Source organism: Marmota flaviventris, chromosome 10 (assembly GCF_047511675.1).
Source record: "Marmota flaviventris isolate mMarFla1 chromosome 10, mMarFla1.hap1, whole genome shotgun sequence".
NCBI classification, from domain to species: Eukaryota; Metazoa; Chordata; class Mammalia; order Rodentia; family Sciuridae; genus Marmota; species Marmota flaviventris.
The window spans coordinates 120,290,747-120,311,829 of record NC_092507.1 but is presented as its reverse complement, the minus strand read 5'-3'; the positions used below and the strand labels follow the sequence as shown (position 1 = coordinate 120,311,829).

General features: G+C 53.3%; 1 protein-coding gene across 2 annotated transcripts; it reads left to right on the top strand.

The window, feature by feature from the left end:
• The first annotated feature begins 901 nt into the window (after positions 1 to 901).
• On the top strand, positions 902 to 17,982 carry Npr1 (natriuretic peptide receptor 1). Of its 2 annotated transcripts, none has more exons than XM_071618413.1 (22): positions 902 to 2,238; positions 2,896 to 3,095; positions 3,473 to 3,586; positions 4,015 to 4,099; positions 4,450 to 4,541; positions 5,279 to 5,414; positions 5,629 to 5,713; positions 7,070 to 7,190; positions 7,581 to 7,655; positions 7,880 to 7,957; positions 8,373 to 8,477; positions 8,918 to 8,989; positions 9,109 to 9,265; positions 9,676 to 9,831; positions 10,050 to 10,218; positions 11,798 to 11,944; positions 12,039 to 12,162; positions 12,313 to 12,381; positions 12,638 to 12,812; positions 13,084 to 13,182; positions 16,778 to 16,869; positions 17,036 to 17,982. In XM_071618413.1, the coding sequence occupies exons 1-22, from the start codon at positions 1,521 to 1,523 to the stop codon at positions 17,096 to 17,098; spliced, it is 3,132 nt and encodes a 1,043-aa protein (XP_071474514.1). In that variant the 5' UTR covers positions 902 to 1,520; the 3' UTR covers positions 17,099 to 17,982. The 2 variants fall into 2 exon arrangements, with proteins under 2 accessions (XP_071474514.1, XP_027776724.2); XM_027920923.2 differs by having other exon boundaries at positions 903 to 2,238; positions 3,964 to 4,099; positions 17,036 to 17,981.
• Positions 17,983 to 21,083: the final 3,101 nt, after the last annotated feature.

Sequence of the window (21,083 nt, the reverse complement as noted above, 5' to 3'; positions counted from 1 at the left end):
TGTCTAAAAAGAACAAATTAAAAAAAAAAAAAAAAACACTGTGTTCTCTCTACACAAAATACCTTTCTCATTTTTCTACCCTTGTTGAATCATTTCTCTTTGGAGATTTTCCTGGCCCCAATCCAGGCAGAATTAATAGCCCTTATCTAGGCCCTAATTTAGCAATTCACTCATGCCTCGGTTGCAGTGGTTAATGTATATTGTATTATTTGCTTAACAGAAGATTGCTTATCTTAGGTCCTGCTTATTAGGTTCCAGGTTCTGAAGAGGCTGGCGGAGCAATACCGTCAATGACTCCTTAAGAACATTAGAGGGCAGACTGATTCCACAGCCCTCTGGGCCAGGGGGGCCAGCGGTCAAGTGCCCCCAAACCCTCTTCTTCAATTTACACCTCCAGAGGTCATTTCCAACATCATTTCGCACTGCCACCACGGACCCCTTTAAGCAGTCCTCCCAACATAGACCTACATTGTATAAGTGGCCCTGAGGTTGACGCTCCTCGCCCCTCCCCCGGCCCAGTCCCCAGTCCACCACCTGCTCTTCCCACCTTCCCACTACCACTTGGGAACTGAGGAGTTAACGCCTCCCTCCCACCGGGTCCGTCTTCGTTGCTAATCTGCAGGTTCTGGGCGGCTGTGCGGAGGGACGGGAAGGGAAATCAGGTGGACTGGGTAAAACGGACTCGGGCTCGGTCTTCAGCCCCTTTTTTCAGAAACCCGTCGCTCTCCGGCCCCATTCCCAAATACCCACGTCCCAACACGCCTTCCCCGCCGAGATCCCGAGGCGACACTAGGTTCCCTCTTCCCCGGAGGGAAGCAGGTAGGAGGGCGGGACTAGGTGGGGAGCCGGCGGCCCCTGGCTCCCTCCACACCGGACTCTCCCGAGCTCCTCCCTGTCCCGGCGAGGGCGCCGGTCGGCGGGTGCTGCCCTTCAGGAGGAAGACGTCCGGCTGCAGAGCAGCGGAAAGAGGGTCTTTGCGGAAAGGGCGCCAGCCCGGGGCGGGGGCGAGCCGCAGACCTCGGGCTGGGAGGAAGGAGCTAGAGATCTAGGATTGGCTCTTCGGGCTCTAATGTCACCAAGTCTGGGAGGGGAGACGGCCGCGGGGGAGGGTTCAGAGCTTGGCTCGGGTCCTGGCCGGTTCCCCCTGGACAGCCGGAGACTTGGGCCGGCCAGACGCCCCTCTGGCACGCCTCGAACGCACACTCCCCGTCCCTCCCTCGCGCGCTCACCCGTCTCCCCAGCGCCTGCTCCGGCTTTCTCTCTCTCCCTTCCTAACACACCTCGCTCACTCCCACTCGGGCGGTCTCTTTCGCTCCCACCTGCTCCAAGTCTCGCTCTGCGCACCCCCGGTGGCGCGCCCAGCCCCTGGCGCTCTCGCCTGTCACTATCGCAGCTTCAGCGGGCAGCGCCCGGACTCGCCCTGCTCCTTCTCGCAGAGGCGCGCCTGATGCCCGGGACCCGCCGCTGAGCCCAGGAGACCATGGTGGGAGCGCTTGCCCGCGGCGGTACCCACTGAGGCCATGCCGGCGAGCCAGAGCCCGGCCGGCGCCGGCCAGCGCTTGCTCCTGCTACCGCTGCTGCTGCTGCTGCTGCTGCTCCAGGGCAGCCACGCGGGCAACCTGACCGTGGCCGTGGTGTTGCCGCTGGCCAACACCTCGTACCCGTGGTCGTGGGCGCGCGTGGGGCCCGCGGTGGAGCTGGCTCTGACCCGGGTGAAAGCGCAGCCCGACTTGCTGCCAGGCTGGACAGTCCGCACGGTGCTAGGCAGCAGCGAGAATGCGCTGGGAGCCTGCTCCGACACGGCTGCGCCCCTGGCCGCAGTGGACCTCAAGTGGGAGCACAACCCCGCCGTGTTCCTGGGCCCCGGCTGCGTGTACGCGGCCGCTCCGGTGGGGCGCTTCACCGCGCACTGGCGGGTGCCCCTGCTGACCGCCGGCGCTCCGGCGCTAGGCTTCGGGGCTAAAGACGAGTACGCGTTGACCACCCGCGCAGGACCCAGCCACGCCAAGCTGGGCGACTTCGTGGCGGCGCTGCATCGACGGCTGGGCTGGGAGCGCCGGGCGCTGGTGCTCTACGCCTACCGGCCCGGCGACGACCAGCCCTGCTTCTTCGTGGTGGAGGGGCTGTACATGCGGGTCCGCGACCGCCTCAACATCACAGTGGACCACCTGGAGTTCGCCGAGGGCGACCACGACCACTACACCAAGCTGCTGCGGACCGTTCGGCGCAAAGGCCGAGGTGAGAGAGGCCCCCACCCCCATTTCTCCACCTCGTCCTGACGCCTTTGACCTTTGACAGCGTGCAGGGCGCTGGCCTTCCTCTCCCTTCCGCTCTGGGCCAGTCTTTTCTCTTCTCCAGGCTCTTCATTCCTGTCTCAGCCTCCCCCGCTCCCCAACTTCTGGGTTTCTACTTCCCTCTCTTTCCCTGCGCCCCCCTCCCCTTTTACGTTCCTACTCTATCACCTCCCCCTATTTCCCTGACTGCCCAGGGTTTACCCCAGGGGAAAAGTGCCTGCTCTCCTTCTACCTGGTAGGTCCTGTCCCTTTTTTCCCTCCCGTCTTCCTCTCTTTCTTACTGCCCTCTCCCCTCCTCCATCCTTTCCTCCCATGGCTCCCACACACCCTGTCACCCATCCCTCTACAGCTGGCCCCTCTCTGCCTCCTCCCCTCCTGCCCCACCTGCCCCCGCCTCGGTTCTCCTTTCCCGCTCTGCCTAGCTCTGCTCCTTTCTTCTCCGCCCTCCACACCTCCTCCTCCCACCCTTTTTCAACTTTCTCCTGCCACTGCCTAAACTGAGCCAGTGCCATTTAACCGCCACCAGGTCCCCTCGTCCTCCCCGTGAGCCCCGGCTTCCCTGCCCTTTCCTTTCCCTGGCTGACTCCTCCTTTCCTTCCAGTCGTCTACATCTGCAGCTCCCCAGATGCCTTCAGAACCCTCATGCTCCTGGCCCTGGACGCTGGCCTCAGTGGGGAAGACTATGTTTTCTTCCACCTGGATGTCTTCGGGCAAAGCCTACAAGGGGCACAGGGCCCTGCTCCCCGCAGGCCCTGGGAGAGAGGAGACGGGCGGGATGTCAGTGCCCGCCTGGCCTTTCAGGTGAGTGCCAGGGTTTGCCCATGCTGAGGGACTGAGCTGTTGACACTTGGTTTCTGGATACTGTGTCCCTAAGTATCTGAAAGGAGGGGGAAAAAAAAAAGGTGTTCTTGGTGCTCATGAGGGACTTCAGAGCCAGAAGGCTAAAAAGATAAGACAATGGGGCTCGAAGAGGGAGTACATTGAAGTTCCACCCGCTGGGCGAAGACTCCAGTCCCTTGCTCAAGAGCAGGGACCACTTCTTGCAGGAAATAGGGTATAATTTGACCTTGACCTTAGCAGAGAGGCTGGCCTGTGAGGTTGGCTCCCTGACAACTGGTGCCAAGGGTACTGGGAGAACAAGAATCAGCTCCTAGCTCGCTCTCTGACCCCTTCCTCAGGCTGCCAAAATCATTACATATAAAGAACCGGATACTCCTGAGTACTTGGAATTCCTGAAGCAGCTCAAAGTCTTGGCCCGTGAGCAGTTCAACTTCACCATGGAAGATGGCCTGGTAGGAGGGGGTCCTGGAACCTTCTAGTGCGGACCTCCAGACTTTGCTTCATGGCTCTCCTCCAGACTCTCCTCCAGATGTGTGTTCTTTCACACATCTCAGTGTTTCCGGGTCTCCCCCTTCCCTCCCTTCCCATTGACTCCTTATCTCTCTGGATGATAGAGGTGACAGTGACAAGTTCAACCCCTAAACCTCAGGTCCTCATCAGTAAAATGGGGTTTACCAACCCTGTCCTGTCCGCCCAGTCCCATACTGTGGGTGTATTTTATGTATCCTGTCTGGGCTCCCAGTGCCTCCTGTCCTCTCACCATGGCACCCTGCGCTGTACCCCCCATCCATCCCCTTTTCCCCCAGCTGACTTCTCTCTGTCCCTGCAGGAGAACCTCATCCCTGCATCCTTCCATGATGGGCTTCTGCTCTATGTCCAGGCAGTGACAGAGACGCTAGCACACGGGGGAACTGTCGCCAATGGGGAGACCATCACTCAGAGGATGTGGAACCGAAGCTTCCCAGGTCAGGGCCTGGGAGAGACTGGAAAGGGCTTTTTAGGGAAGGGGGGGTGAGTACCATGTGCCCCAGCCTGTAGCCCTGCAACTCAGGTAGCCATTTGCCCATTACCAGTCTTTCCCTTTCTTTTATAAGAACCTCCACAGCTTCTTTCAGGCTCTCCTTCCCTCATCCCCCAGATCCATCCAGTCCTCCCACGTGTCCCATCTCAGTCCTTCCTGCTGCCAACGCAGCTGTCCTGTTGGCTCTTCTTCTGTGCCTACGTATGTTTGAAGATCAGGAGATGGAGACATGGAAGTGGGACCTCCCTGCACGGGAATTTTCTCACAACACAGCTATGTTGCCCCGGCCCACAGGTGTGACAGGATACCTGAAAATTGATAGCAATGGAGATCGTGAGACTGACTTCTCCCTCTGGGATATGGACCCTGAGACCGGTGCCTTCAGGGTACGTGTGCACACTCAGAAGACCACCGTGTGTCTACTCAGGATGACATCTCACCCTCCTGCCCTCCCCCACAGCCCTGCCCGGGCATCTGTTTATTCTGTGATCACCCTACCCTGCCTGGACATCTATGAAAGCCCTGGACAAAACAGGCCCCGTTCCATTCTGGGGGAGCAACCAGAATGATAGGGATTCGCATGGGGAACCCCATGTCTAAGGAGGGAGCACAGCCCTTTCCTTGAGGAGTTCTTAAGGAAAGCAAGACTCCTCGCAGCAGTCAGGTCGACTCTGAGCCAACAGGAATGCATACGCACAGCTCACAGCTCAGTAAACTCAGTAGATACTGGCAGGGATTGAGGCCAGAGGCACCAAGGATCAAATCCAGGAAGGCTTCCTGGAAGAGAAATGCACTGATGAGGCTTGGGAATGTGGGTTGAGATGGATGCTACCTTTCCCTGTTTCTGTGCTTTAATCGAGGCTATAAAGTCCTTGAGTGTAGGCGTGGGGTTCTATATGCAGCTTTCTTTATAAAGCCCTTGAGTCATTTTCAAATGTTTGCCCCTTAATTCCATGGAAACAAGTATGAGGTCTCCATGTAGGCAGTCACAGCAGGGGCTTGGTGACTACTCGGCAGCCCAGATACAGGCCCTGGAAGTATTGATGAGGAGGTGGGAAGCAGGACTGTGTCACTGGACAGGAGGCCACATGCCAGGCCCTTGACCATTCCTGCTCTCCCTTAGGTTGTACTGAACTACAATGGGACTTCCCAAGAGCTGGTGGCTGTGTCAGGGTGCGAACTATACTGGCCCCTGGGGTACCCTCCTCCTGACATCCCTAAATGTGGCTTTGACAACGAGGACCCATCCTGCAACCAAGGTGACTGGCCCTTGCTCTGCGGGCTGCTGATCTGGAGACACTGCCTCCTCCCAAGGGGAATCAAGTGGGTGCTCCTCTCCCACCCTTTTCTGGATTCAGAGCCTCCTCCTGCCTTTTGCTTCCCTTCATCCACCGCTGTTGACCATGATGAAGGGAAGGCCCTTCCTCCTCCGTAGAGCCCAGATCACTTGCCACACTTGACTCTCTCCCGCAGACCACTTGTCCACCCTGGAGCTCCTGGCCTTGGTAGGCAGCCTCGCCCTGCTTAGCATCCTGATCGTCTCCTTCTTTGTATACAGGTGAGCCCAGCCGTGGCCGGGGCGGGGGGGGGGGGGCGGTGACATGGGGAGACTTGGAGAGGGAGGTGGTGTAGGGACAAGGGGGGAGGGGAGGGGTGAAGGGACAGCGGGGGAAGGCAGAAGGAGAGAGGGAGAAAAGAAACGAAAAGCCTTAAAATGCCACAGTGCAGTGGCCATAATTATAATCCCGGGGACTCTGGAAACTGAAGCAGGAGGATCACAAGTTTGAGGTCAGCCCAACAATTTAGGGAGACCCTGTGCCAAAATTTAGGGGGAAAAAAAGCTGGGCTCAGTGGCACATGCCTGTAATCCCAGCAACTGGGGAGGCTGAGGCAGGAGGATGGCAAGTTCAAAGCCAGCCTCAGCAGCTTAGCAAGGCCCTGTCTCAAAATAAAAAAATAAAAAGGGATGGGGATGTGGCTCAGTGGTTAAGTGCCCCAGGGTTCAATTTCTGGTACCATAATAACAATAATAATAGTTAATTTTTTTTAAAGATTAGGAATGTAGTTCAGTGGTAGAGCATCTACCTAGCTTGTGAGAGAGCCTATGTTTAATCCTCAGTATCACAATAAATAATAAATAGCCTTAGGACACAGAGAAGAAAACAGAGAATGGAGTGAGAGGAAAGAGGGGACAGGGATAGAAGTGGCCAGAGAAGGTCAAGGAGATGCAAGAAGGAGCAGATAGATTGAGAAGTGATGTCATACCAGAGTGGCTCCTGGCATGGAACTGGTTTTCCTTGCTCTGGGGACTGGGCCCTGTTAATGAGCCCTGCTGTGACCAGTGGTGGACCTCGAGTGGATAAGAGAGATGAATGAGCCCCACTCCTGCCTTCCAGTGAGGCTGAAATGGAAATCCAGGGCACAGGAGAGAAGGGAGGGAGGACAATCAATGCTGATTGAGCGTAGTAGACCACGTGTCAGGCACTTCCACACACAATGTTTCTTTTTATTCTTGTAACAGTTAAGAATGAAGCCAGGTGTGGGGGTGCATGCCTGTAATCCCAGCAACTCAGAAGGCTCAGACAGGAGGACTGCAAATTTTAGGCCAACCTGGGGCCATGTATTGAGACCCTGTCTCAAGATAAAAAATGAAAAGGGATCGGGATGTGGCTCAGTGGTAGAGCATCCCTGGGTTTAATACCGTGTGTGTAAAAGGACATTGACTGTGACTACCCCAATGTCCCCATTTAAGGTAGAATGTCACCAGGCTCTGACCCTCAGCCTGGGAGATAGAATTCCCTCATTCACCTCTTAATACTTGAAGTAGTCTCGGGGCTCTGAGGAGGGACTCCTGACCACTCCCGACCAGGTCGGGGGATCATACATGAGCTCAGGTGTAGGTTTCACACCCCAGGAAGATGCAGCTGGAGAAGGAGCTGGCCTCCGAGCTGTGGCGAGTGCGCTGGGAGGACCTGCAGCCCAGCAGCCTGGAGAGGCACCTCCGAAGCGCGGGCAGCCGGCTGACCTTGAGCGGGGTGAGAATGCTGGTGTCTGAGGGGGCTGGGGGTGTCACTGGTGTTCGCGAGGGGGACCTGGGTACCAAGAGCAGTAGGGTAGAAAACAGGGCTCCACGCCCACCTCTGCCTTCCTTTACTTCATGATGACCTTGAGCAAGGCCATTGCCTCTCTGAACTGGGCTCATGGTGATTGCATCTCTAGAGCCTCCCTCCAGGGGCTCTTGGAAAGATCAAAGGAGGCAGCATATGGGACAACACAAACATAAAACCAGTAAGCGAGGGGAGGTTTCATGATGTGGAACATCAAGGAGGGTGACACAAAGCTAAGGAAGGGTAGGAAAGACCAGAGCACAAGCACCCAGGGGCATCCGGGCCTCTAGGCTGAACCCCTGTTCTTCACCCCTTCAGAGAGGCTCCAATTATGGCTCCCTGATAACCACAGAGGGCCAGTTCCAGGTGTTTGCCAAGACAGCGTACTACAAGGTGGGCCTGGGGAGACTTCTGGTCCTGGGTACTGTGGAAGTGTGCTCTGTGGCAGAGGGTGCCAGGGTGGGCTGTCAAGGGGCAGTTGGAGATCCTCAGGGGAGTGGGGTGCCATTGGGAGCAGCTGGGGGTCTTGGAGGGCGGCGTGAGCTGTCGGGAGCAGGTGGAGGTGCCAGGGCACCAGGTCATGCTCCACACAGTGACAGTCTCCATTCCTTTCTCAGGGCAACCTGGTGGCTGTGAAACATGTGAATCGTAAACGCATTGAGCTGACAAGAAACGTCCTGTTTGAACTGAAGCATGTAATGTGGGGGTGTGAGGCGGTGGCCTGGGGAAGAGTCCCCTGCCGGGAGATGGCCAACTGAGCTGTCTGTGGAGGTTTTGGTTTTCAGAGTGTCCTAGGAAAGCTAGGGTCTGTGGACCTGGGATGGGCCCTTGCATCCTGGGGATGGGATTAGGGGACCCATCATGAGAAGAGAGATGAGATCTCTGGAGATACCCTGGAGGAAGACCCTTGAGGGACCTTACATGGTGACCTGGGGAATAAAAGGCAAGGAGGCAGAGGGTGTAGGAAGCAGATTGTGGGGGAGAAGGGCCCAGTGGACAGGTTTGCAAACAATGAATAGGGAGTTAAGGGGGAGGGTCCCTGAGGCCAGAGAGCAATCTGGTGAGGAGTGAGGTCTCTGTGATGCTCCTGATGCTGCTTCTCACCTGCAGATGCGGGATGTACAGAATGAACACCTGACCAGGTTTGTGGGTGCCTGCACTGACCCCCCCAACATCTGTATCCTCACAGAGTACTGTCCCAGAGGGAGCCTGCAGGTGAGGGGACAAGGGAGTGTTAGTGAACCTGGGTTCCAAGCTGGGCATGGCTGGGCATGCCTGTAATCCCCGCTACTTTGTGAGGCTGAGACAGGAGGGTTGCAAGCTCAAGGGCGGCTTCAGCAACTTAGCAAGACCCTGTCTCAAAATGAAAATGGCTGGGGATGTGGCTTAGTAATAGAAACACCCTTGGGTTCAATTCCTGGTACCACTGGGAAAAAAAAAAAATCCGGAAATCTGGGTTCTAGCCCTGGCTCTGTCCCTGACTGGCCACAGGAGCCTAGCAAGCCTCCCTCTTTTGGGCCTTTAGTGGCCCCATCTGTAAAATGGGAATGGGGGAAATGCAGCTAGAGTAAATCCAGTGTGGTCAGTAGGACCCTTGCCTCCTCCTCCCACCCCTATGGAGGTCTGTGGGGTACAGGTCTGACTCTCCCCGGCAGGACATTCTGGAGAATGAGAGCATCACCCTGGACTGGATGTTCCGGTACTCACTCACCAATGACATTGTCAAGGTAAGCCCAGAGGGGCCACTGGGTGTTGAGGGTTGGGATGAGGAATGAGTATGCTTCTCCCCTGGCCCTGGTTGTAGGTCCCCTCATGCCCAAGACCTCTGCCTCCCCAAATTTCCCAGGGAATGCTGTTTCTACACAATGGGGCCATTTGCTCCCATGGGAACCTCAAGTCATCCAACTGTGTGGTAGATGGGCGCTTTGTGCTTAAGATCACCGACTATGGGCTGGAGAGCTTCAGGGACCCGGAGCCAGAGCAAGGACACATCCTTTATGCCAGTGAGCCCAACTCTTAACCCTCAACCCCCCTACCCGACAAGCACCACCAGGATAGCTTAGTAGGGAGACTGTGGCCTGGGATCTGCCTGGCTCGGGCATGCCTCTACTGAATCCAAAGTCAGTTCTCATTAGCAAAAAGGGGAAGACAGAGCTCTTCCCGTTCTAAACACAGTGTGCTGTTCAGACCAGTCCCAGCCACAAGCTGGTTCACAGCTTTCCCCCACCCCTCCCCCACCGGAAGCTCTCTTTCCCAGCATCATTGCATATTCTTCTTTATTTCTATTATTGCTTTTTTTGGCCATGAAAGCTTATATTCATTGCTAGTTTTTCTTTTCCCACTAGACTATAAAGTCCCTCATCCCTTCGCTTTGGGGTCCTTCACCACGTGACTCCTAATGTCTGACCCACAGAAAAGTTATGGACAGCTCCTGAGCTTCTGCGAATGGCTTCGCCCCCTTCTCGGGGCTCCCAGGCTGGTGACGTGTACAGCTTTGGGATCATCCTCCAGGAGATTGCCCTGAGGAGTGGGGTCTTCCATGTGGAAGGTTTAGACCTCAGTCCCAAAGGTGAAAGAGCCACAATGTCCCCTACCTCTAACCCCAGCCCCAGGGAGAGGGACCCTTGGAAGCATCCCTAACCCTTCCTTCTGAGATGGGGCCCGGCCACCACCCTTTGTTCCACTGATGCCAGCCCAGCTGGTCCTAGGCTTCCCTAACCAACTCCAGCTGGCTGCCTCAGCCTCTCACTGGGCCCCTGGCTAACCCCTCTGCCCCACCCAATACAGAGATCATTGAGCGTGTGACTCGGGGTGAGCAGCCCCCCTTCCGGCCCTCCCTGGCCCTGCAGAGCCACCTGGAGGAACTGGGGCAGCTGATGCAGCGGTGCTGGGCCGAGGACCCACAGGAACGGCCACCCTTTCAGCAGATCCGCCTGACACTCCGCAAGTTTAACAGGTCACTGGTGTTAGTCATGGCCGCCTTCCCTCCCCACTCCAGACACTACAACCCCACACTTCAGTCTATCTGCAGCCACAGAGGGAGCCACTCCAGCCACACATGGCTCACCCCAGTCCACCGCAGCCTCTCAGCCCTCTGTACAACTCGGCTGTCCTCTCAGCCCCCTACCATTCAGACCCCTTTCTTCCACCTACAGCAACACCCCAAGCCCTGCCCACTCTCCCACACTGGGCACAGTGGTGTGCAGAATAAATGGGCCACACAGCTTTGGCCTCCCCTTCGCTCCCCATATCCTCAGCCCTCCCCATGAGCTCCTGCCCCAGCCCGATGGTCTCCCTTTCCCAGTGGAGCTCAGAGATCCCCAGACACACCTGTCTGCTGCCTGTGTGCCTGTCACTTTGTCCTTAGCTCATCCTTGTCCCTGTCCACCTTTTTTTTTTGGCACTGGGGATTGAACCCAGGGACACTCTATCTACTACTGAACTACAACCCCAGCCCTTTTTATTTTCTTCATTTATTTTTAAATATTTTTAAATTATAGATGGACATAATACCTTTAATTAATTAATTAATTGTTTTTATGTGGTGCTGAGAATCAAACCCAGTGCCTCACACATGCCAGACGAGTGCGCTACCACTGAGCCACAACCCCAACCCCTTTTAAATTTTTTTTTTAATTTTAATTGGACTTTATTTTTTTATTTATACGTGGTGCTGAGAAATGAACCCAGGGCCTCACACACGCTAGGCAAGTGTGCTATCGCTAAGCCACAATCCAAGCCCCAAGCCCTTTTCATTTTAAGTCTTGGTCTCACTAAATTGCCCAAGCTGGCTGGGTCCATAGCACACACCTATAATCCCAGTGACTGAAGAAGTTGAGGCAGAGGATCCTTAAATTCAAGACCAGCCTGGGAGACCATGTCTTTTTTCTTTTGTTCTTTTCTTTCTTTCTTTTTTTTTTTGGTACCGGGATTGAATCCCAGGGGTGCTTAACCACTGAGCCACATCCCCAGCCCCTTATTTTATTTAGAGTTGCTTAGGGACTTGCTAAGTTTCTGAGGCTGGCTTTGAACTCAGTCCTCCTCCCTCCACTGGGATTACAGGTATGTGCCATGCACCCTGCTTTGAGACCATGTCTTAATGAAAAGGTCTGGGGATGTAGCTCAGTGGTAGAGCACCCCTGGGTTCAATCCCCAGTACCACCACCACAATAATAATAATAAGGCTGGCCTTGAACTTGTTAAACTCCCAAGTTGCTGGGGTCACAGGTGTGTGCCACCGTGCCCCCACCCCACCTCCTTCCAACTCACTCATGTTCAATGAAGGTAAACAAGCTGTCAAAATGTCTAAAGCTTCCTTCTTGACCCTGGGTTCTCAGAGATGAATTGAACTTTCCTCCCATCCTTCTCACCTGCTCACCCCTATCCTGCTGTGCCCCAATTCTCACCTTCACAAGGGACCTGCTGCAGCTGGAGGTGGGCTGACAGTAAGCCTAGGGAGGGGGAGGGCCTGGGGGGAGGGCTCTCCAGGGCAGACCCTGCAGCTCGGCTCTCACCCGGCTGCCCTGGCCCCTCAGAGAGAACAGCAGCAACATCCTGGACAACCTGCTGACCCGCATGGAGCAGTATGCCAACAACCTGGAGGAGCTGGTGGAGGAGCGCACGCAGGCCTACCTGGAGGAGAAGCGCAAGGCAGAGGCCCTGCTCTACCAGATTCTGCCTCAGTGAGTGCCCATCTCTTCAGACCCGCCCCCCACACACACACTCAGCCCCTGACCCCACCTCACACTCTGGTCTACACCTGCCCTGACCCCTCAGCTCAGTGGCTGAGCAGCTGAAACGCGGGGAGACAGTGCAGGCGGAGGCCTTTGACAGCGTGACCATCTACTTCAGTGACATCGTGGGCTTCACCGCCCTGTCAGCAGAGAGCACACCCATGCAGGTAAGCCAGGGGCAGTCACAGGTGGCAGACCAGGTGGGTCAGCTTGGTGTCACTTCTCCGTCCCCAAGGTCTGCCTTCTGGTTCCCTCCTCCCACCCCACCCCAGGGAGCACCCTTCCTTCTAGTCCCAGTGGCTTCTTGTGCCTTCCAGGTGGTGACCCTGCTCAATGACCTGTACACTTGCTTTGATGCAGTTATAGACAACTTTGATGTGTACAAGGTAGGGATGGGAAGGGACAGACAGACGTGGACAGGGTCAAAAAACGGTGAGGTTCAGGCGTATGAAAGAGAAGTCCAGGGCACACGAGCAGTGACTGGGGGGGGACCCACCGGGGACCCACCCGGGACCCACCCACCCACAGGCAGAGGGGCGGGGTGAGCGCAGGGCGGGGAGCCGGTGCGCGTGGGTGTGGCCGGCAGGTGGCCGGGGAAGGGAGTTCCCGCCCTCCTGCCCGGCCTTGTCTCGCGCCCCACAGGTGGAGACAATCGGCGACGCCTACATGGTGGTGTCGGGACTCCCAGTGCGGAACGGGCGGCTCCACGCGCGCGAGGTGGCCCGCATGGCCCTGGCGCTGCTGGACGCGGTGCGCTCCTTCCGCATCCGCCACCGGCCCCAGGAGCAGCTGCGTTTGCGCATCGGCATCCACACAGGTGCCGAGGCCCGGAGCAGGGACCGGAGGGGTCTCCTGGAGGTGGAGCTCCGCGAGGAGAACACCCCTGGGACCAGCACCTCGGCCCCATCTCTGTCTCCCCCTCCCTGTCCCCACTCCCCCCGTCTCTCCTCCCTTCCCTCTCCCTCTCTCCCTCTCCTCCCCTCTTAGCCCACCTCCTGCCTCTCCTGGGGCGCCTACCAGTCTCCCTTAACTCCCTTCTCACCCCTGCTACTGCTGATGGACTCTGTTCCCTCCCTTGTCCCTCCTAGGACCTGTGTGTGCTGGCGTTGTAGGGCTGAAGATGCCCCGTTACTGTCTTTTTGGGGACACTGTCAACACTGCCTCAAGAATGGAGTCCAATGGGGAAGGTATAGTGGCCCTCCTAGAGGGGAGGAGGAGGGCCGGGTAGCCAAAGGAATGGCAGCACTGTGGCAGCTTAATTTAGGCAGTCCCTGTTCTGGCTTCTAGTCCTTTCTTCTCCCACATGCCCTTCTCATAATGCAGATGACTCTCCTCTTAGGATGGGGTTACATTGTAAGTTGAAAATATCCTAGGTTGAAAATACAGTAACACACCTGACCTGTGGGAATATCATGGCTTATGTAGCCCACCGTAAACGTTCTCGGAACACTTACATTAGCCCAAAGCCAGCAAGACTCCCTAACACAAAGCCTGTGTTGTAATAAAGTATTGAATATCTCATGTTCACACATAGGCGAGTGTTTGTAGACATGATGGGATGTGAAAACAAAATGCAATATCCAAAAGATGCTAGCAGCACAATGTACCCTGGAGCACAGGCTCTTCACCTTTGGAGTCATGTGGCAGACCCTGAGCTGCGGCCCAGTGCTGCTGCCACCCACAAGGGCAGGAGGACATGTGCTGCACATATGCCCAGGAAAAGATCAGAATTCAAACAATTGAATGTATGTGGCTTTCACATGATCACAAGTCAAAAGATTGGACTATAATAAAAGTCAAGGACCAGCTGAGCATAGTGGTGCACCCTGTGCAAGGCTGAGGCAGGAGACTTGCAAATTCAAAGCCAGCCTAAGCCACTTAGCAAAACCCTGTCTCAAAATAAAAATAAATAAATAAATAAATAAAACGTTCTGGGGCTGGGGTTGTGGCTCAAGTGGTAGCGCGCTTGCCTGGCATGCGTGAGGCACTGGGTTCGATCCTCAGCACCACATAAAAATAAATAAGTGAAATAAAGGTATTGTGTTCAACTACAACTAAAAAATAAATATTAAAAAATAAAAATAAAAAGTTCTGGGGACGTAGCTCAGCGGTAAAGCACTTCTGGGTTCAATCCCCAGTACCAAAAAAAGTATTTCTGGGTCAGTGTTCAACAGTGCCTAGCAGGAATCACACCTTTAAGGCCCTCTGCTCCATCTTTGGTGTGGTGAAGATGATTGCAAAGGCAGACAACTCTCAGTTCCAGAGCTAGCTGTATCAATGTGCTATCCCTCTCTGAGTCCTGGTTTTCCTGATCTGTAAAATGAAGGTAAAGTATCTACCTCATGCGGGGCGCAGTGGCACACACCTGTTATCCCAGTGGCTCAGGAGGCTGAGGCAGGAGGATCGTGAGTTCAAAGCCAGCCTCAGCAAAAACGAGGTGTTAAGCAACTCGGTGAGACCCTGTCTCTAAATAAAATATAAAATAGGGCTGGGGATGTGGCTCAGTGGTTAAGCACCCCTGGATTCAATTTCTGGTACCAAAAAACAAACAAAAAAAATCTACCTCGTAAGGAATATGTGAGAAGCTGTACAAATGCCTAGCACATGAATGTCACTCAACTTTTTCGAGACTCAGCTGCTTATCTGTATCTCAGGGTTGTTAAAAAAAAAATCAAAAACCAAACAACCCTAGCACAGCTTCTGGCACACAGTAGGTATCTATAAATGCTTGCTCTCACCCTTTCCCTTCATCTTGCTTTCTGTTTCTCTGCTATCCAGCTTCTTCTGTATTTGACACAATTCAAGTCAGTAAATATTTATTGAGCCATAAATACCTGTGCCAGGCCAGAGTTTAGCTGAGGAGTCTATGTGGACCCCATCCAAGGGTCCAGCCCTGGGAGCCCTGTGGGGTCTGGTTCAGCAGATATTCCCTGGGCCCTGTGTTTGAGGCTCCGGGGTAGGAGAGAGCTTCTCCCTGAGGTCCTCAAGGAGCATATTCTCAGAAATGGCTAACAAGAGGCCACATGATGCAGACCCGGGGAGAAGTATCATGAGGTCAGATAGTGGCCAGAGAAAGAGTATGGGACTGGTGGGCCCATCACTGATCTCCTCCGGCAGCTGGGGCAGATCTTCTGCCCTGGGTCTCATTTCCTCAGCCATAAAATGAGAGAGGATGGAGTCACCTAACAGATAGCAAGGACTTACGTAAAGCTTCCTATGGGCCGCATTTTGTTTGAATTATTCATTTATTTATTTATGGTGCTGGGGATCCAACCCAGATGAATAATTTTAATCCTCACAACAGGAACGCATCCCTTTGAGATGGTGCTTTCTCTATCAGCATCTCATAGATTTAGAAAATGAGACACAGTTTATATTAATTACCCAAGCAAATGTCTAAGGGATTCATGCTGAGGCAGAGCAGGATCCACAGCTTCTAACCACTATGCTACACTGTCCCTCTGGATCTGAACGATACTCTGTAACAATACTGCCCAGTAGTATTTTTTTAGATGTTATTGTATTTTTTAATGCCTTTATTTAATTAATTTATTTGTTTTTATGTGGTGATTGAACCCAGTGTCTCACTCATGCCAGGCAAGTACTCTATTACTGAGCTATAACTGCAATCTCCAATAGTATTTTCTTGTGCAGTACAGGGAATGAAACTCAGGGATGATCTACCAGTGAGCTATGTCCCCAGCTCTTTTAATTTTTTAAAATTTTTATTTAGGTCTCACTAAGATGTCAAGGCAGAGGAGTCAGGCATGGTAGAGCACGCTTGTAATCTCAGTGGCTCAGGAAGCTGAGGCAGGAGGATTGCAAGTTTGAGGCCAGCCTCAGCAATTTAGCAAGGCCCTAAGCAACTTAGTGAGACACTGCCTCAAAATAAAACATAACGGCTAGGATCGTGGTTCAGTGGCAGAGCACTTGTCTAGCATATGTGAGGCACTGGGTTCGATTCTCAGCACCATGTATCCATAAATAAAATAAAGGTCCATTGACAACTAAAAAATATATTTAAAAAAATAAAACATAAATAGGACTGGGGAGGTGGCTCAGTGATTAAGCACCCCTGGGTTCAATCCCTGGTATATAAAAAAGTCAAGGCTGGCCTTGAATTTGCGATCCTCCTGCCTCAGCCTCCTGAGTTGCTGGGATTATAGGCAGCCATGTGCTACCACTCCTGGCTCCAATACTATTTTCTGCAGTCATGAAAATGTCCTGCAATTTTTACTGTCCAGTATTGCGAACTTTAGTCACATGTGGCTATGGATCCCTTGAAGTGTGTCTAATACAACCAAGGGACAGAATCTTTGGTTGGGTTCTGTTCTTGAACTGGGGATTGAACCCAGGGGTGTTTTACCACTGAGCTACATCCCCAGACCTTTGAATTTTTTATTTTGACACAGGGTCTCACTAAATTGCTGAGGCTGTCCTTGAACTTGTGACCCTCCTGCTTCAGGCTCCCAAGTGGCTGTGATTACAGGCGTGCACCACTGAGCCCAGCAAGGCACTGAATCTTTAGCTGTATATCGTTTCAGTTAATTTAGACAGGCACATGTGACTAATGGGACCATGTTAGGCAGCACAGCTCTAAAATTCTAAAGGAGCCAATATAGTCACACAGTATAGTCACACATGCATAGAGAGGGTGGGACTTCTCTGAGTTAAGAGGCTTTGGGGCCAAAGGATGGAGGAGGGCATCTGTCTACCCCAGTCCCCGGTCTCCTCTGCCTCCTCCGTCCCCGCACTCCATCTCCCTTCCCCTGTCCTACTCAGCGCTGAAGATCCACCTGTCTTCTGAGACCAAGGCTGTCCTGGAGGAGTTTGATGGTTTTGAGCTGGAGCTTCGAGGGGATGTGGAAATGAAGGTAGAGAAAGAAGTCCCTGCCATCACGGTCCCTGGGGTCCTGGAGCGGGGGTACCCTTCTCCAGCAGCCAATGCCACTCCCATTTCTAGGCCTCCTATCTGATTCGGGGCAGTAGTTGTGCCGCTCCCCACCCCAACCTTTTATTTTTTATTTTTTTTTCCTCCAGGGCAAAGGCAAGGTCCGGACCTACTGGCTCCTGGGGGAGCGGGGGAGTAGCACCAGAGGCTGACCGGCCCCCCTTGCTGTCCTTCCATACCTCCAATGCCTGGTCTCCACCTCTCCCCAGCAGCCCCACCACTGCAGAAGGATGAGAGAGCCGTGGCTGGAACAGCTCAGGCCCCCAGACCCCAGTAGAGACCCCGGGTGTGACTCTGAGAGACGACTGGCATAGGGAAGAACCCAGAGCTCACAGGACCGACCAAATCACACACTCACACAAAATGGCACCGGTGTAGGCACATGTCCCCTCCGCCTCCCCTAACGGGCTCCTCCTCCCTCGGCCTTGCTACACTGTGACTTTTATTAAAATTACCATAGAGGATATGAAAAGGGACTCTAGTGAAAGGAGGGGGTAGAAGGTCCAGATGTGGGCCTGAGCCACAGGGATCACAAATACCATCCCACCCATAGCCACCACCCACCCCTCCACTCAACAGTGGGCACAATGCACAGGTGTGAAGAGGGGCCATGGGGAGAGGCTGTGGTCCTGTGCGCCTTATTCTCCTGTGAACAGACCATTAAAACCTTTATTCCAGTGACAGTGTCTCTTCTTAAGGGAGAGAGCATTGCCAGAAAACATAGCCATGTTCTCTACCTTCTGCTTCGAAAAGACTTGTTTCTCCAACTGGGAATGTAGATTCTGAAAAAGCCGGCAGTCACCTGCAGCTTTGAGGAGACCACGGAACCCTCTGTGAATTTTGCAGAAGTGCAGAACCTTTGTTTATGTGGGTTATACTTATTGATATCGGTCGTATTAGACATAAAAATAACCACAGCGAAGAAAGTGAAATCAATACTTATTGATTGAGTCATTCAGGATAACAATAATAAACCCATTATATGTTAATAATGTTTTACTACTTTATTAAGGACATTCTTAAGAGAAACTGGCCTTTTTTGGTACATGGTAGTGAAGGATGCAATGACTAATTTGGAGCCACTGTCTTCATTTATCTAAGGCATCAGTGGGTTCACCCTCACTGCTTTTGTGTTGACCCAAATGTCAACACAATCCAAAGCCAAATAATGTATTGGTATCATTATGAAAATCATTGACCTCATCTATCCTCTGAAATAGTCTTGGGGACTCCCAGGATCTGTGGAGCACACTTTGAGAAATGCTATATTACCCAATGGCTGGTATATAGCAGGAATGACATAATTAGTATGGGTTGAATTAGGCCTGGGAATCAAGAAGTGGTATCATATGGATCCTACTGATTGACTGATTTGGGTAGTACTGGAAACTGACCCAGGGACACTCTACTTCTGAGCTCTACCCCTAAACCTTCCCCCCCTGCCTCCAGTACTGGGGATTGAACCCAGGGGTACCATTGAGCTATATCCCCAGTCCTTTTTATTTTGTTTTGAGAAGGGTCTTGCTAAGTTGCTGAGGCCAGCCTCAAACTTTCAATCCTCTTGCCTCAGCCTCCCAAGTAGCTGGGGTTACAAGGTATGTGCCACCATGCACGGCTATGGATCCCTTTTAAACTCACCGAGATTTGGGGATTGTCCACCTACCCCTCCGTTTCCCATGTCAGTGTAGACAAATGTGATAGTTTGCAAAATGCCTCTCCAAAGGGTTAAGGACCCTGCTTTTCCTGCTTGAGCCACCCACCCCACCTCCTCCCTAGGCAGGCAGGCAGGAATGCGGGGGAGAGGTGGCTACAGCTTCACCTCCCCCATGGGGAAGGAAAGTGCCAGACATTTCTTCAGTATCATCCATCAAGTGCAGACAGGCCTCTCCCTGACCTCCCAGGCCCCTTCCTGGAGTCCTTGCCAAATTTGATCTGGAGGTAGGGGTGGGCTCCACGGAGCTCAGAGGTGGGTCTAAGGCACTGCTCCCTGGTACACAAGTGGTGGTTGGGGATGGAGAAAGGGTCAATTGTTCTCCCTCCTGGTCAGTGACTCTTGTGGATGTTCTGTGCTTCCTACCCACCCCTTTTGGCCTCGGCCAGACTTGATTTATTGGGAGAGAGCGCTCCCGTGGTCAAGCCTTTCTCACCAGCCAAGCTCAGGATGAAAAACACTGGGAAGGCCCAAGGAAAGATGGTTGCCCTGGCAACCACAGCCTACCCAACTTCCTGTGGGCCCTGGTGGCCATGTTGACTCCCAGGCCCCAAGTCCTCCTCCCAGGAGTGGCAGAGGGCCCCCAAAGAGAATGGCTCTGACAGAGGGAAGTGTGGGGACTGAGAAGTGAGACGTGGGGGGAGGGGGCTGGGACATCCAGAGGGATCTGGGCTCAGGGGAAGGGAGACTGTGTGATGGGGGGGGGGGTGATTGAGGAGCTCCAGCAAGACAATTCTAGGAAGTGGCCGGTCAGATCCTTCCGGGGCAGCCTGGCTCCAGGGCAGGCCCTGGGAGGGGAGGGAGTGGGAGGTGGGCCTGAGGAGAAGCCCCAGGAGTCATGATTTCAGCCGCTTCAGAACTTTCACTGGGACTGAGGAGATTTCCTTCCGGAGGAAGGCCCCTGAAATCAGGAAGAACTGGGAAAGCCATTACCAATGGAGGGGAGGGGAGCCATGAAGCCCTCCCCCCAAAGCAGGGGAGACGACTGTGCCAGGAGCCTCCACCCACGAGGGAGGGGCAGTCAGTTTCCCTGGGCTGTCCTGACCAGTAGTTTTGGGAGGGGTGGTGGTGGGGGCAACAGGGTTTCCCTAGAGTGCGAGAGGAATAATAACAACTGGAATAATTGGCATTCGGCTCTGGCCTGCAGTTTACAAAGGCTTTCACATACATTATCTCATCAGCCATGTGACACTCCTGGAAGAAGGCGGGGGACAGAGAAGGCTGCTCAGCCCAACCAACCCCCTGTGCAAGGACAGGGCCTGGAAAAAAATAGAGCTGAGGGAATCAGGCAAATATCCCTCCCAGCCCCTGTTTTCTCTGCGTCAAAGCACTCGGGTAATTTATTTGTCACAGCAGGACATTCAGTTATCTTTTAAAAAATGATTTATACCTTTTAGGACAGATCCGCAGAACCTCATTAGCAAGAGACCAGTTTTGCAGCCTGAAAGTCATTCTTTAATTAAATTGCAGAGACTATAAAAATACCTTAAAAATAAATAAATTAGCCATTTAAAAAAAAAATTAATGCTGTCCAGAGAGATTTAATCTCAGTGGGTTGGAATGCAAGTAAGATTCCAGGGGTGTTTACCCCAAGGGTCAGGATGCTGATGAATTTGGTGTTGCACTAAGCAGAGGCAAGGATGCTCTTGAGGAGCAGGACATCCAAGCCCTGACTATGCCAGATGCCATTCCAGCAGGAAAAGAGGAGGTGGGAGGGGAGAAGCTGCTTAACTATAGTTCAAACCCAAGGTTAGAGAAGCAGTGAGCCATTCTAGATAGAAAACAAAAACAAGCAACCCCCCCCCCCACACACACACACACCTACCTGCCCACTTCCATAGGACACATATTGGCTCCAGTGAGTTGAGAGGTTGGGTTGGTTGCCCATAAGACCCATTGCGAAGCACAGATTCCATAATCAAGGACATGGATTAGTGACTGCAGCATCCTTCTGGGCTAGATGCTGTCCCCATATTAACTGCTGCCTTTCGCTTCCAAATGTGCACAGCATATGGTATGCCTTGGCTGCTGGCATCCAAAGATCAGGTCATCTTGCCGTGTCTCTCAGCACACCAAGTCCCAGAAGCCAAAAATTAGGACAAAATCCCATGGGGTCTCAGTGTTCAGAATGGCATAACTGCACACCCCTATGAAGTGACAGGTGGCACAATGTTAATTAAGAGGTTGGACTTGGCAATCAGCCAATTCAAATCCTAGCTCTGCCACTTACAATCCTTGTAGGCATGGGCAAACTATTTGACTTTTTTATGCCCTCAGTTTGCTCTTCTAGAACACAGGAATGATCATAATAAGACATTCCTTACAGGCTTTTTTTTTTTTAAGAGAGAGTTTTAATATTTATTTTTTCTTTAGTTTTCAGTGGACACAACACCTTTGTTTGTATGTGGTGCTGAGTATCGAACCCG

What these genes read in the sequence shown, in the direction of transcription:
- Npr1 (XM_027920923.2), top strand. Translation starts at nt 1,521, where the DNA reads ATGCCGGCGAGCCAGAGCCCGGCCGGCGCCGGCCAGCGCTTGCTCCTG. An exon ending in TTTAGACCTCAGTCCCAAAG is followed by an intron (nt 9,832 to 10,049) that starts GTGAAAGAGCCA and finishes CACCCAATACAG; the next exon opens with AGATCATTGAGCGTGTGACT. An exon ending in AATGGAGTCCAATGGGGAAG is followed by an intron (nt 13,183 to 16,777) that starts GTATAGTGGCCC and finishes TGTCCTACTCAG; the next exon opens with CGCTGAAGATCCACCTGTCT.